This window comes from Mixophyes fleayi, chromosome 4, assembly GCF_038048845.1.
Source record: "Mixophyes fleayi isolate aMixFle1 chromosome 4, aMixFle1.hap1, whole genome shotgun sequence".
Classification (NCBI taxonomy): Eukaryota; Metazoa; Chordata; class Amphibia; order Anura; family Limnodynastidae; genus Mixophyes; species Mixophyes fleayi.
This window is the reverse complement of record NC_134405.1, coordinates 167,352,232-167,367,370: the sequence shown is the minus strand read 5'-3', so window position 1 is coordinate 167,367,370 and position 15,139 is coordinate 167,352,232. Positions and strand designations below refer to the sequence as shown.

Genomic DNA, 15,139 nt, shown 5'->3' with positions numbered 1-15,139 from the left:
TCAAGCTGTTGCTCGTAAAAAATTTAATTTCCAAAAAAGAAGCAGGGAAGACATAGGGGGCAGACCAGAACAATTTAACATCTGGGCTGGTTTGAAGGATTTTTCAAAAAAATGTGTCACTTTGCCCATAACTCCATCCAATATGAGTATAAACATGCAAAGGATGGTGGAGGATTACTTTCAAGAGGTAGTTGATATGGAAATGTCAGACAGTCCCTTTCCTTACTGGGAAGAAAAGCAGGCCATTTGGAAACCCATGTACAAACTTGCTTTGCAATACCTAAGCTGCCCACCCTCCAGTGTGTACTCTGAACAAGTGTTCAGCACAGCAGGGAACTTAGTCAGTGATCGCCGTAGAAGGTTACTTCCCAAAAATGTGGAGAAAATGATGTTTATAAAAATGAACTACATCTTCCACGAGGAAGGCCTTCACCATCCAAGACATCCAAGCACTGACTGTTCTCTAATGGCGGATTCAAGCGGCGATGAATTGATAGTCTGTGATGATGACGTACACACTGATGAGGGTGAGGATTAAGCTGAAGATGATGGCGATAACATCTTTTTAAAACTTTCTATGTAAGTGTAGGGTGCAATCTACCCCCAAAGAGGAAAGGGACTTGTGGCATTTCCATATCACATACCATCTTGAAAGGCTGCTGTTAGGGCAATTTATCCTTAAGGGTAGGGTGTCATAGACAGAGTGACCCTAAACTGGCTTTGTCCATTTTTCATAATATTGTACAGTCTATAATGGCTGAATTTTTGGGTATTTTATACAAGTGGAGGGGGGCCTAGAGAGACAGAAACCAAACTGGCTTTTTCCATGTCAATTAATATTGTACAGTCTATAATGGCTGAATTTTTTGGTATTTTATACAAGTGGAGGGGGGCCTAGAGAGACAGAGTGACCCCAAACTGTCTTTCTCCATGTCAATTAATATTGTACAGTCTATAATGGCTGAATTTTTTAGTATTTTATACAAGTGGAGGGGGGCCTAGAGAGACAGAAACCAAACTGGCTTTCTCCATGTCAATTAATATTGTACAGTCTATAATGGCTGAATTTTTTGGTATTTTATACAAGTGGAGGGGGGCCTTGAGAGACAGAAACCAAACTGGCTTTTTCCATTTCTTTACATATTTAACTATAAGTGTAGGGTGTAATATACATTCAAAGACGATGGCTGCATTGCCAATATGCATAGATGGAGAGGAAGACAATCTGTTTTGTGTGTAGAATAGGCCTACCAACGAAGAATTAAACTGTTTTTTTGGATGATTTATTACCTCAACAATTAGATTACTTGTCTCTAAAACAGTTGGAGCACTAAATTGGGTTAATTTAGGCCCAAAAACATGGATTTTCCAAAAAAATAGCAAAACAAAACCAAACAAAACCAAAACCAAAACCAAAACACGCAATGGCGGTTTTGCAAAACCAAAACCAAAACCAAAACACGACGGTAATCCAGATCCAAAACCGAATCCAAAACCAAAACACGGGGGTCAGTGACCATCTTTAATTTGTAGGTACAATCCAAAAATGTCAAGAAGCAGCAGAAGATGATGATAAAAGAAATCAAACGTACTATGTAACATAAACATGTTTCGTTATACTAAACTATGTACTCTATCACAGATTTAAGTCTGTATTAATGCATTTGTATGGCAGGCTGAAAGGTTATGTGTAGCTTGCACACAAATGGTGTATTTTTATTTAAACCAGTACAGTATGTACAGGAATTTTAACAAGGCCTCTAACAACTAATTTATAGTGGCAAATATCTATTAAAATGTAAAGAATGTTTCTTTATTGCCATTTAGCAGGGTTTTGTTTTCAACTGACATTTTTATTTAACTTTTAGATTTTGAAAGAATTTATGAAGGTTGACGTTGATGTATATATTGCTGGACTAGACAGTAAGTGACAATCTTTAAAACACTTTTATTTGCTTATTTATAATATTTAATGAATCAGCTAAGAATCTGCTCTAATACAAGGAGGACCGATAGTAGGGATGCTAAGAAGTGACAAATAGTGGAATCTGCAAACATCTCCCTAAAGTATTCAAAAAAATGTTCTCAAAATGTTTCCTGTTAATATAATATTCATGGAGGTGTTAAGTAAATTATCCATTATTTACAGTGACAGGTTATATATACTTATCATACCCCTTAAGTAATTACCATACAAGTAATTGTAAAGTAATTGTTGTGCATTCATTGGTGGAATAAAGACATTATATAAAAGTGGTTTAATGGGTGAAAAATGTATTAAGAAGAGAAGAAAACCTAAAGTGCATTAATTTTGAATGCAAATATATCTTTAAAAAACTATTTACAAAACCTTTTTTTAAATATCCCATTAATTGTGCTACACCCACTTTCAGTGAGAACATTTTTAACATGGCAAAAATACATTTGTCATTTCTTGGAAAGCTTGGAAAAATACATTTAATAGCTTTGCAAATTCTGTGAGCATATTTTTCTTAGCAATCTCTAACAATTCCAAATGAAAGCAGAACGCCCTGCAACAGACTTGAAAGATTAATAAAGACCTGTTATTTAATTTCCCATCATCCAATTAACACACATTAACACACTACCAGCAGTAGGTATAAATCAATAGGTAGGAAGGGTCCCCATCATAACTTTCAACTGTCTCAATTTTGGCATGTTTGTCCCAAGGGTGGGAACATTGGCATAGCAGAGCAGTGGTGCACACCTGCTATTGGTGTATGCTGCAGTGTTTGGAGGGTAAGGGAGGTTTCTAAGGGGCAGTCCAGTGCTTCACAGAGCTAGACAGCCATCTGGGGGAGTGGCCACATCCCCATCTTGACTTGACCATGCCCCCATCTGAAGTGACCACGACACCTGTCCCATTGCCGGGTACTCAAATGTTGGGAAGTATGCCCCATGATCATTCCATGTACTGTACAGTCATGAGTCATGGCCAAAAGGTTTGAGAATGACACAAATATTATTTTTCACAAAGTCTGCTGCCTCAGTTTTGATAATGGCAATTTGCATATACTCCAGAATGTCATGAAGAGTGATCAGATGAATTGTAATTAATTTCAAAAACCCTCTTTGTCATGATAATGAACTTTATCTCCAAAACAATATTTCCACTGCATCTCAACCCTGCCACAAAAGGACCATCTGACATCAGGTCAGTGATTCTCTCGTTAACACAGGTGAGAGAGTGTTGACGAGAACAAGGCTGAAGACCACTCTGTCATGCTGATTGAGTTAGAATAACAGACGGCAAGCTTTAAAAGGAGGGTGGTGCTTGAATCCATTGTTCTTCCTCTGTTAACCATGATTACCTGCAAGAAAACATGTGCAGTCATCATTGCTTTGCACAAAAAGGGATTCACAGGCAAGGATATTGCTGCTAGTAACATTGCACCTAAATCAACCATTTATCGGATCATCAAGAACTTCAAGGAGAGAGGTTCAATACTTGTGAAGAAGACTTCAGGGCGACCAAGAACATCCAGCAGAGGCCAGGACCGTCTCCTAAAGTTGATTCAGCTGCAGGATTGGGGCACCACCAGTGCAGAGCTTGCTCAGGAATAGCAGCAGGCAGGTGTGAGTGCATCTGCACGCAAAGTGAGGTAAAGACTTTTGGAGGATGGCCTGGTGTCAAGAAGGCCAGCAAAGAAGCCAATTCTCTACAGGAAAAACATCAGGAACAGACTGATATTCTGCAAAAGGTACAGGAATTGGACTGCTGAGGACTGGGGTAAAGTAATTTTCTCTGATGAGTCAGTTTTCAGATTGTTTGGGGCATCTTGAAAAATGCTTGTCCGGAGAAGGAAAGGTGAGCGCTCAGGATGCCAACAGTAAAGCATCCTGAGACCATTCATGTGTGGGGTTGCTTCTCAGCCAAGGGAGTGGGCTCACTCACAATTTTCCTAAGAACACAGCCATGAATAAAGAATGGTACCAAAACATCCTCGAAGAGCAACTTCTACCAACTATCCAAGAACAGTTTGGTGATGAACAATGCCTTTTCCAGCATGATGGAGCACCTTGCCATAAGGCAAAAGTGATAACTAAATGGCTCGGGATCAAACATCAAAATTTTGGGTCCATGGCCAGGAAACTCCCCAGACCTTAATCCCATTGAGACCTTGTGGTCCATCCTCATGAGACGGGTGGACAAACAAAAACCCACAAATTCTGACAAATTCCAAGCATTGATTAGGCAACAATGGGCGGCCATCAGTCAGTATGTAGCCCAGAAGGTGATTGACAGCATGCCAGGGCGAACTGCAGAGGTCTTTAAAAAGAAGGGTCAAAATTTTAAACATTGAGTTTTTGCATAAACTTAATGTAATTGTCAATAAAAGCCTTTGCATTTGAATCTGTGTTATAACTTCACTGTGGCAGGAGGAACTTTTCTGAATGCATCCATCCAGTAAGCCATGTGGATTTCTGTAATTGTCAACACTGCTAAAAGAATAAATGATAGAACTAAACATTAGTCTTCTGAAAACCCCACTGAGATTACACTGTTCAGTGCAAATCACAAGATCAACATCACAGTTCTATTTTTAACATGTTTTAATCAATTAAAAGGAACAATGTGCATACACTCATAATGTGTTTGGCTAATATATACTGAAGTTATATTCCCAAACTAAAGAAGAAGAGTCCTGATGAATAATGGTGTATGATATATTAACATTGTTCACCTAGTTAGACACTAATTTATATACACTTTAGCACAATGTTTCAGGTTACTGTTTTCTGTTTTCAGGTAATGTTTTCGAAAAAATGCAGCAATGTGGTTTCTTTGATGATGAGCTCACAACCTCAATTATTTTCCTGACAATCCACGATGCTGTGTTACATATACTGATAAAGAAGAATCTGGATAGTGTATCTAAATTAAAAGAATTAAAGGTATTTTTTTGCAAATCATGCACATTCTTTGTTAATATGACCCCCATGTAATAGTTGCTTGGTCATCTAATTCTGTTCTGTGAACTAGAGTATAAAATAATACTGTATCCTAATGTAAGGAAATGGATTTCAAATATGAAAATTTTGACAACAGAGGCTGTGTTGGCCAGTGCCTCACATGGTTTTAAAGAGAAATTCACAAATAAATATATAAATATACACAAGTGACAAGTGTAATAAAGACAGTTCAGATGTTCCTTTACTTTCATGATTAAATTAATAAATAAGCAAGGAATTCTAGAAGTTTAATGGCAGATTAGATACCAGGCAGAAACTGCACAAGCAAGATGACTGAAGGTCTGCTTGTTTAAGGATTTCAGTGTGCTATGTTTACTTGAAAATAGAGAGATCAATGCCAGGAGACAGAAAGGAGTAGAAAATGTTTGTAAGAAAAAGCATCAAGTCAGAAGCTAAGGGTTTGAGTAGGTGAGAAGGAAAGAGATCAGGAAAAAGGATGGAGTCAAGGGATGGGAGGTTGGGACCCTTACTTAGTGCAAAGTGAAAATTTGTACTGCGCATGCATACAAACAATGTGTATGCCTACAGTCATATGAGGATTCATTTGCATCTGACATTCACACCTCTTTCCGCTTAGAGAGGCAGGTGGTGGGTAGGGACTAGCAAATGTAGGCAGCGTACAATAAAGGTGTGTTCACTCAAACAAACTGGCAGCTGAAAATTCAGGGGAATAAACAGCCAGAATGCCCCTTCCCCCCTTCCCAAAAGAGCCACTACCAGCGCTAGACTTTGACAGGCAGAGCTGGCAACACTATGACAGGGAAATCTGCAGTCATTCAGCTTGATGGGTTTGGGAGCAGAGAGTATGAAAGTTAAGCTAAGGGCAGGTATGCACCAGGAGATATAATTGGGGCAGAAGTACTGCAGACATAGGTAAAGCTATGTTTTTATTAATGTTCTAATAAATTGTGTTATTGATGTTTGCACACTGTGTCAATATTTATTATTATTATCATTATATTGAGCCACTTTCAGTGCTGGATTTTTCTGTTTTTGTATACACATATTATAGGTGGTTTCCACAGCCTCTTTCCATCAGCTATTTTTGGCTCACTATAGCTGTTTTGTGGTTCTTCAATCTGCATTGTTTTTATTGTTTATGTTTTCATATATACTTATTTATATTATCTCTATTTTAAATATTTATATGTAATTTTATGTTTGCTTATTGCATGATTTGAGTTTATAGTTTTTAAGACTCATTAGACTTACAGTGTGCCATAGGTTTATTAGATTTCCTCTACAACATACATAAGAAAGACCAACAGGGAGATAATCCCCTCCCAGCTATCCATGAATATTTATCTTCACAAAGGGAGCCCAGGATTGACTTTTTCACCTCAGATAGTCTGAGCGGAGACATCACAGAGGAGAAAATTGAGGATACTATAAAATGCCAAAAGCCCTCTAAGGACGCAGACCCTGATAGATACCCCGGGCCTGAGTCATTAAGGAGAGCAAGGCAAAAAAGGCAGTAAATCTAAAGTTGGACAAACCATGTTACAATACAAGGGGTGCAAATTAGTTTATTATTTTGCATACAAGTTAAGTACTGGCTCCTTTTTCATGTAGTACGCAGATACTTGATAGCTTTATTTTTACATTGAAATTTAGAGTTGATCTAGGACATACCCTACTCCAACTATAAATCTATCCCCACATTTTAAATTTACCTCCCCCTCCAATGCAACATGGTTTTGCCAAGGTGTAAAGTTACTCCTTTATTTTGCTTTGCTCTCCTTAATGACTCAGGCCCCCCTATGTCCTGCTGCAAAATGTTTGTGCCTAGTTTAGTCCCTCATCTGTGGTCAATGTTCAACAGCATCCTGGATGGAGGATCCTTCCACCCAGAGATCATCAAAAGGAAAATAATTGTCAACCCGTAGATCAGTGAAAGACCCTACAGAATACCCAAACTATCTCCCTCCTAAATATTAATCTTTAGATTTTCGCCAAGGTTTTAGCAAACAGAGTGAAACCACCAATGGGGAGTATGAATTTATCAACAGAAAGGGGCGAAAAAAGAGAATCATGTTTCACACTTATTACAGACTATCCAGGGGTCAGAATTTGCCAGACAATGCAGCAGTGCAAATTACTCTGTCTTTGTTTAGATATACATGAAGTTCTACTTAGAGAAGACATGAATGATCTATCCTGTCCATAACGTTGCAGAATGTGCAATAATAATGTCACTTATTTTATTTTCATTAGGAGGAAGTAAAAGAGACAAGGTTTGATGGGAAATTAAGTACAAATGGGAGCACCAAGAGCGAAATGTATACTGTGAGTTTATTTCTTTAAAAATGTGCTTATATATCATTGTATACACTAGAGAGAACATTTACACACTTATGTATCAATGTATTTTTCCTATTTATGCTACATTTAGCTCCATAAGAACAGAAGATTGTTAATGATAGCTAGTTAGTGATAACTAGCTCTAGCGGCAGCATAATTAATAACACTGCATAGCCACCATTGCAACAGGACAGGTATCTATATACATTCTGAAAGGATGTATATACAGTGAGCAGCTGGAAAGCTGTTTAAATAAAATATATAACTTTGAAATGTAATGAAATCAATAAGAATTTTGACTGTGAATAAGGATATATATTTTGCAATGGAAAACTAACTGTTCATTACATTTAGTCCCAAGGATGATGCTATAGCAATACTGTTAGCAGATGAGTCACATACATACAATACCTACATACAAACATACAATGTATACAATACATATTATAAATTATTGTGATATTGCCAAGAGCTTCTCATTAAACATGGGCACCACACTAAATAATTTTCTTCGAAATGCAATAAAATCATTGTCAATGGTGGTGGTATTTTTACTAACAAAGTGGAAACCTGTAGTAACTCTTATACCCCTTTCACATTGCCTATAATATATATATATATAGGTTTTTGCCAGGGCAAGCCCCAACAACCCGGGTCTTGGCTCAGTGTTAAAGGGGGTCCCTACATCTACCAGGATCAGATGACCCTTAAATTATACCCGGGTCTTTTGGAGGGTTATTCCCGGGTCCAACCTGGATAGAATTCAGTGTGAATGGTGAGAACCGGGTTTTTCAACCCAGATCTCACCGACACCTATTGAAAAGTACAAAAACAAAAACAAAAAATCACAAGAGGAGCAACTCAGTGCTCCTTTTGTCATGTTGCCATGGAGACCCGGGCAGACCTGTGTTCAGTGTAGTCTACCAGGGTATTTGTCAGGGTCGGAGGATCTGTCCCCCGGCAATATCCCCGGTTCATATACCCAGGATATTGCCGGGATGGCAATCTGAAAGTGGTATTAGTAACCAATCACCAGTTTTGGTCTGGTGAAGTTAGACAACGAAAGCAAATGTATGATTGGTTGCTATGGATACAGTACTTTTGCAGATTTGCTCTCTGTGCGCACACAGTGCCCTGTGACTATATACTAAATCATATGGAGCTAGAGTACCATTATTTCTAAGTGTGTCTAAATTGTTCTGTATTACATTTTTTTCAGATGGCCATTGGGTCTCAATTGTAAACACATGAATACATACAGCAAGTTACTTGAAGAAATTCTTGACGTATTTTCCACTGGAATGACTTGTATGAATGGTGAATACAAGATGCACATTTTGCATTGTATTTCTTTGTATGAAAACACTCAGGCTGGATTTTCTAAATTAAACAGGAGATGAGCTAATCGGCATCACTAGTAATATTATTATAACTGGATTTCCTGTGGTGTTAGATTCAGAGTCAGTCACTGTGTATGAATGTTGTTCCCTGTCACTGCTGTTTAATTCCATCTTTAAAACCCCTGAACTGCTGAAACTGTCCCTTGAAATTATGTATATTTATGCCAACAATGACAGCAGGGTATACTTGATGATGTACATATTGTTTTGTGGCTCAGCATTTTGAAGTCACTTCATTGATAAAGTGTCCAGTTTATCTGACTTTATGTTTATACCTGTAAATATAACACTCATCACCCATACAAAGTGAATGCAGCCTTTCTGTGGGCTGAACGAGTATTCATGAGAATGCGTTCTATGATTTCAATAGGAATCACTTTCTATATCATGCCTCAGTGATATCATTGATTCCAAGTGGACAGATTGGCTGCATTATAATTAATATTGGTATAGCCCACAAAATTGCTGCATCCACCATATATAAGCAACACATACATTTTGAATAACTCATCCTTCATAGCTAGTATAGCTAATGTTTTTTCCCAGACAAGAAAACCTATCTAGAATAACACATAGCAGTTAATCCAATATACCATTTCATTACAGTTTTCATAACTACACTGCTAAACACTGATATCTGTTTGTTTTTTTGTAGATTACAGCATATCATCAATCTTTGCTCCATGGTGTAAAAACTGTATATTTTAAATTGTATGCCCCATATGTATATATTTTAATGGAAATAGAGCAAATTCATATTTTGAGTTGTAAATAGGTTTATCTATTTTACTTTAGATATGCAAAATGTTTTTTAGTGTTTACAAAGAACAACTTTATATTTTATGTTTGAGAAATTTACCTTGTGGTCAACTGTCGAGGAACTGTTTGTGCTGAATTCATAATGTATATATTTATAGAAAAAGGAAGTAGGAATTTTATTTAGAATGTAAATGTATGATATTCATGTATTAATAAAGAGACCATACTCTAAGCAGTGAACATGGAATTGGTAAAGGATGTGATAATTAATAAAAAGGTATTTATTAATAAGCAACATATAGAATGTGCACTGAAAGGCGTCACGTGTACACAAGAACCCAGCAATTTCTGGAATTCAAATGGGGACGACTGATTATAAGATATCTATGTATGTAGATGATATTCTTCTTACAGTTACCACTCCCCTCACCTCCATCCCATCTCTACAAAAAGAACTTAACGAATATGTCGCTGTATCTAACTTTAAGATCAACATGGACAAATCGGAAATTCTCCCTCTTAACCTACCTTCCCACCTATTAGATACCCTGAAGAGCCAAACAAATTTCCGATGGCAATGAGATAAACTTAAATACTTGGGGATTTACCTAACAACCCATTATAATCAGACATATACAGCTAACTTCCCCAGGCTTTTAGACTCACTCAAATGTGATCTTGAAAAATGGGATAGGCTATGTATCTCTTGGCTCGGCCGCATGGCGGCGGTAAAAATGAACCTCTTGCCACAAATTCTTTATTTGTTTCAAACCCTACTTGTTCGAGTACCCTCTCTTGCGCTACAGACCCTCCAGAAGCAAATTACCAGATTTGTTTGGGCGGGCAGACGACCCCGTGTGTGGGCTTGCACGCTCTTCCGACGAAACTCAGAGGGAGGGGTGGGCCTCCCAAACATCTCTAAATACTATAATGCTGCACACTTGACCCAACTAGTTTTATTTCACTCCCCATCTTCCCCAAGGCTCTGGGTAGACATTGAGGCTACTTTTTTTGCACTTACTCTCGCCCTATACATTACTTTGGATATCAATCAAACATAGACCGCCACTCTCTTTACTCTTATCCACCACCCGTTTCTCCCTCCAGATATGGGACTACAGTACTCACACGTTTCAACTAATAAAAAATTCGGAAGCTATGTTTCCACTGTGAAACAATCCAGCCTTTCCACCAGGACAGCAACACTCCTCTTTTCACCACTGGTCCCGACGAGGTCTAAGATTCATTACTGACATAGCGCCTATGCGGATATTCCCAGAATTTGCTGACTTACAACGACGATATGGCATTCCCCATGACCGTTTCTACCAATACCTTCAGTTAAGACATCTATATCAATCGATCCCAACGCTTAAGCTTATATACCAACTTACACCTTTAGAAACTTTTTGCAGAGGTAAATCCCTCCCTACTGGTTTAATCTCTACTTTTTACAGCATCATGGTGGCATTTCGTCAACCTGCCAAAGATCGCTATGAGCTGAAGTGGGAAGAAGACCTTGGCGTGGAACAAGAGGTAGAAGAGTGGGCTAAGATCAGGTCACGAGTCGCTAAGAGCTCTATTTGTGTCCGTACCAAAGAGAACTCGTATAAGCTCTTATATAGATGGTATTTAGTTCCAACCCGCTTGAAAGCCATATATCCTGACTCCTCTAGTCAATGCTGGAGACTATGTGGGCAGGAAGGCTCATTCCAACATATTTGGTGGTCCTGTACGAGACTTGTGGAATTCTGGCGGAAAATTCACAATTTAATTGATAGAGTCACCTCAATAAAACTCCCCCCCTGCCCCTCATACTCACTATTACATAGGCCTATACCGGATGTTAACAAATATACAATGGCGCTTATGGGCCATATACTCAATGCAGCTAAATGCGCAATAGCAGCAAATTGGAAACATCCAGAATCCCCATCTCTGCCTGAAATTATCAATAGAGTATGGCAGACATATAGCTGTGAACACATTACAAGCATTCTCAATGACTGTCCTAATAAATTTTGTGCGATTTGGGATCCTTGGCTCGCCTCCTATGGTGCAGAACAGCCAAGGCCTGATTAGATTGGAGACTGATGTATATAGAGTCAGAAGACGTTCAATTTATGGTCTGTACCTGTAATACATTTAGATGCTAAGCCAGGTGCCCCTTCTCCTTCCCCCTCTCACCATACTAACATTTTTTCCTTTCCTTTCCCTTCCCTCCCCCTGTCCCCTGCTCTCTCTCTTTTCTTTTCCTTTCTCTGTTTTTACTTTTATTCACATTTTGTTCACATTGTTTTTGTAATCCGCAATGTATTTGTTGTTTGATCAATGTAACTTAATCTTTACACTGTTTTGAATATTGAAAAATCTCCCTAATAAAATATGTTAAAAAAAAAAAAAGAATGTGCACTGAAAATAAACTATGGCACGAAAATATTTTTTGGTTGTTTTTAATTGTTTTGCTTTATGTTTGATATGAACATACTAAATTAGCATCTGCAGTAGTGTATAATAGCTTAAATGTATATGTATTATGATTTATCCAACCATATTAATTGTGGACGTGATCAATGTCTATTGCCTCGTTCTGGAAATGACTATAAGTAATCATACGAGGGGCTTTCTATTTACTGCAGGGTAAAGGAAGCTGTATTGGAGCTTATAACAAGGATAATGGATCCTTATATACAATGAGAAGTTCATAGACACAAATATTACAGAAAGCAGGTGATGAAATATGGACACAACATACACTACTTTGTTCCACCAACCAGCTTGCTATAACATTTGCATGCAGACTTTCCCATCAGCATAAAGATCAATGATCCCTATGTGAACCGCATTTCTCACTCCATTCAGAACATGATATGGTGAAGGAGCACAACTCAGAGATTGCCCATTTACTGAAGGATGTATTTTGTATACATGCTTATGCAACAATATTACCAAAAATTCCCCTAAATGGCACTCGGTATCAGCAACTAAAAGCTGCTATTTATGAGAGTCAATAGAATTTCAACTACCAAATAAATAAATAGCACTAATTAATTGCTATATACAAATCGATATAATAACAACTGGTGGATGTAAAGAAATGCATTTTTTAAATGTATTAAGTAACTACCAATTAATATACCTACTGTGACAGGATGGACTGCTTATCCCACCCTGTCTGTTGTTGCTGGGAACCGGCTGGGCTTACTTTGCCACTGTTCCCTTTCATTATCCTGAATGCGCCCTCTTGCCGCAGTAGGAGGGGCTTACAAATGCTGCCACCACTGAGCTCCTTTATGGCGCTCAGAACCACATTCCTTCTGGGTAACTGTCACTGTTAGTGTACTCCTGTACTGGTACACTTGGGCTGGTAACTCCGAATCTCTTACTATGGATCAGGGTTACTGTGGATGGATCCCCCTGGCCAGAGCTGCAGGGTAGCAGCAGAGCGGTGGTACTGGAGAGCTGGGTCCAACCTCAGAAACAGCCGGTGAACGGATTTGATTTAAGGTCTAAACTGCAGGTCACAGGATTGCAGCAATATTGAAGAAGTTGTCAAGCAGGGTCTTGAAGCAAAGAGAGATGTTTTATTTCGCTCAGGTGCCCTGACAAGGGCAGTTCCATTGATTAAAGGTATCAGTGGTCAGGTCAGATGGAACATCAGAATGATACATTTCAGTGTACAGGACAGTGCTTTTTATACAGATTTGGACACAGGCTATTTTTAGAATTAGGATGCAACCTGTTTAGCAAAACATAGATTTACAAGCATTGCAAAGCTAACAATATTTACACTTATTTGTGATATCTTACAAATTCAGTGATGTCCTGTATCTTGTTTTTAGACAAAGGAAATCTGGTATCAAGGTCTTAATTAACCCTTCCTGTCTTCAAAAGGACTCACACGTCTAAAGCCTGATTAACATATTGGCCTTTCTTCAGACAGTTCAGAATACACATTCACACAAAAGGTCACAAACCCCAAACAAGCAATTTTCCCCACATCACAATACACAAAAGGCTTCCATCCACAAAGGCTTATTGTATCAGATATATATTTTAAGAAATAATACATTTCCTTTAGCAAGACTAAAAAAAGAAACAAATTTTTCCCCTGGTCTCAGAAATTACAGGTTTCCCTTACCAAAATATACACAATATCAAAAATAAGTGCATGTGCAATTATATAAATAAGCGCCCTGCACTATTTCCTTTAAATAAATTTATACCAGAAGTTATTTATATGTGATCCAGGCACGCCTACATATAAAATCATATACATACAATTGCATTTCACAAATACTGCATATAAAAGGTCTGACAAGCTCACAGTGGAGACGAAAACCCAGTGGGATATGTTTGTTGATACCAAGCGACTACAGATTTTTCAAACCATATTTGTAGTTGCTGTGCCTATTTGATATTTCAAATCAACTTTGTAGTGACTGGGATATTTATTTCTTTCAAACAAAGTAAATGGAACACAGTTTCTTATCAGGTCATCCAGAGGTGAAGTCCATTATTTAGCAATGTCGAGTTTTGCATAGATCAATGGCCTCATAACAAAGTAACTTTCCTTCATTCATCTGTCCTGGCCTGAAAAGTGAAAACTAAAGGAATCAAAAAAATGTAAATAACTACCTTTCCCCAAAAATTGGGAACACTCCAGCGCTATTAGGACTCAACAGTAATAAGTAATAACTAGCAACCCTGATAAATTTACTAAAAATAACATCAACAGTTGAGTAAACAAATCAATCACACTGCAGCTAATTCTCAGGGCCTATTGCACACCCTGCTAACAACCAGACATATACATACAAAGAACAGCGCTGTGGTTTGAAAAGTATCCAGAAGAAAATTGGTTTGGAGGATTCCAAAATTACTATATGAAAAGGATGAGTCTCAAAATTAAAAACACAATAAATCGGTGATTAAATAAATACAATCAAATAAGAAATAAAACATGAAACACAATGCAAGTCACCACTATAATATACTATTTGCTTTTATGATATTTTTTATTGTTTCTATTGTGTTTTATGTTTTATATTTTATTTTATTGTATTTATTTAATCACCGATTAAATGTGTTTTTAAATATTTCCTGTGTGTGAATTCCAGGGTGGAATGCATATTGTTGGTAGTGCCCTATAGAGCAGGGGTCAGAGAACTTTTTTACCTTTTACCCCAAAATATATTTAGATATGAAAAGGATGGGTCTCAAAATTAAAAACACAATAAATCGGTGATTAAATAAATACAATCAAATAAGAAATAAAACATGAAACACAATGCAAGTCACCACTATAATATACTATTTGCTTTTATGATATTTTTTATTGTTTCTATTGTGTTTTATGTTTTATATTTTATTTTATTGTATTTATTTAATCACCGATTAAATGTGTTTTTAAATATTTCCTGTGTGTGAATTCCAGGGTGGAATGCATATTGTTTGTAGTGCCCTATAGAGCAGGGGTCAGAGAACTTTTTTACCTTTTACCCCAAAATATATTTAGATACGCCGACGTTACCCCCTTGATTTGAAAAGAAGGAAATCATATATTATTAATTATTGAATCTTATCAAATTTCTTTGAAAGCTTCAACTTCAAAACTTCAGGTTTTGGAGAAATGATGGTGCTTCATTTTTGATACGAGAGCATCAATATTGGGGCATTTTGAT

General features: G+C 37.4%; 1 protein-coding gene across 1 annotated transcript in view; it reads left to right on the top strand.

Annotated features, from left to right (window-relative positions):
* The window catches only part of LOC142150771 (chloride anion exchanger-like), a 53,229-nt gene extending 43,193 nt beyond the window's left edge, over positions 1 to 10,036 (top strand). The window contains exons 17-21 of the mRNA XM_075205963.1: positions 1,869 to 1,923; positions 4,772 to 4,917; positions 7,210 to 7,281; positions 7,388 to 7,421; positions 9,870 to 10,036. Coding sequence (XP_075062064.1) covers positions 1,869 to 1,923; positions 4,772 to 4,917; positions 7,210 to 7,281; positions 7,388 to 7,421; positions 9,870 to 10,036 — 474 coding nt within the window. The remainder of the gene's footprint in view (positions 1 to 1,868; positions 1,924 to 4,771; positions 4,918 to 7,209; positions 7,282 to 7,387; positions 7,422 to 9,869) is intronic.
* The last annotated feature ends 5,103 nt before the right edge of the window (positions 10,037 to 15,139 follow it).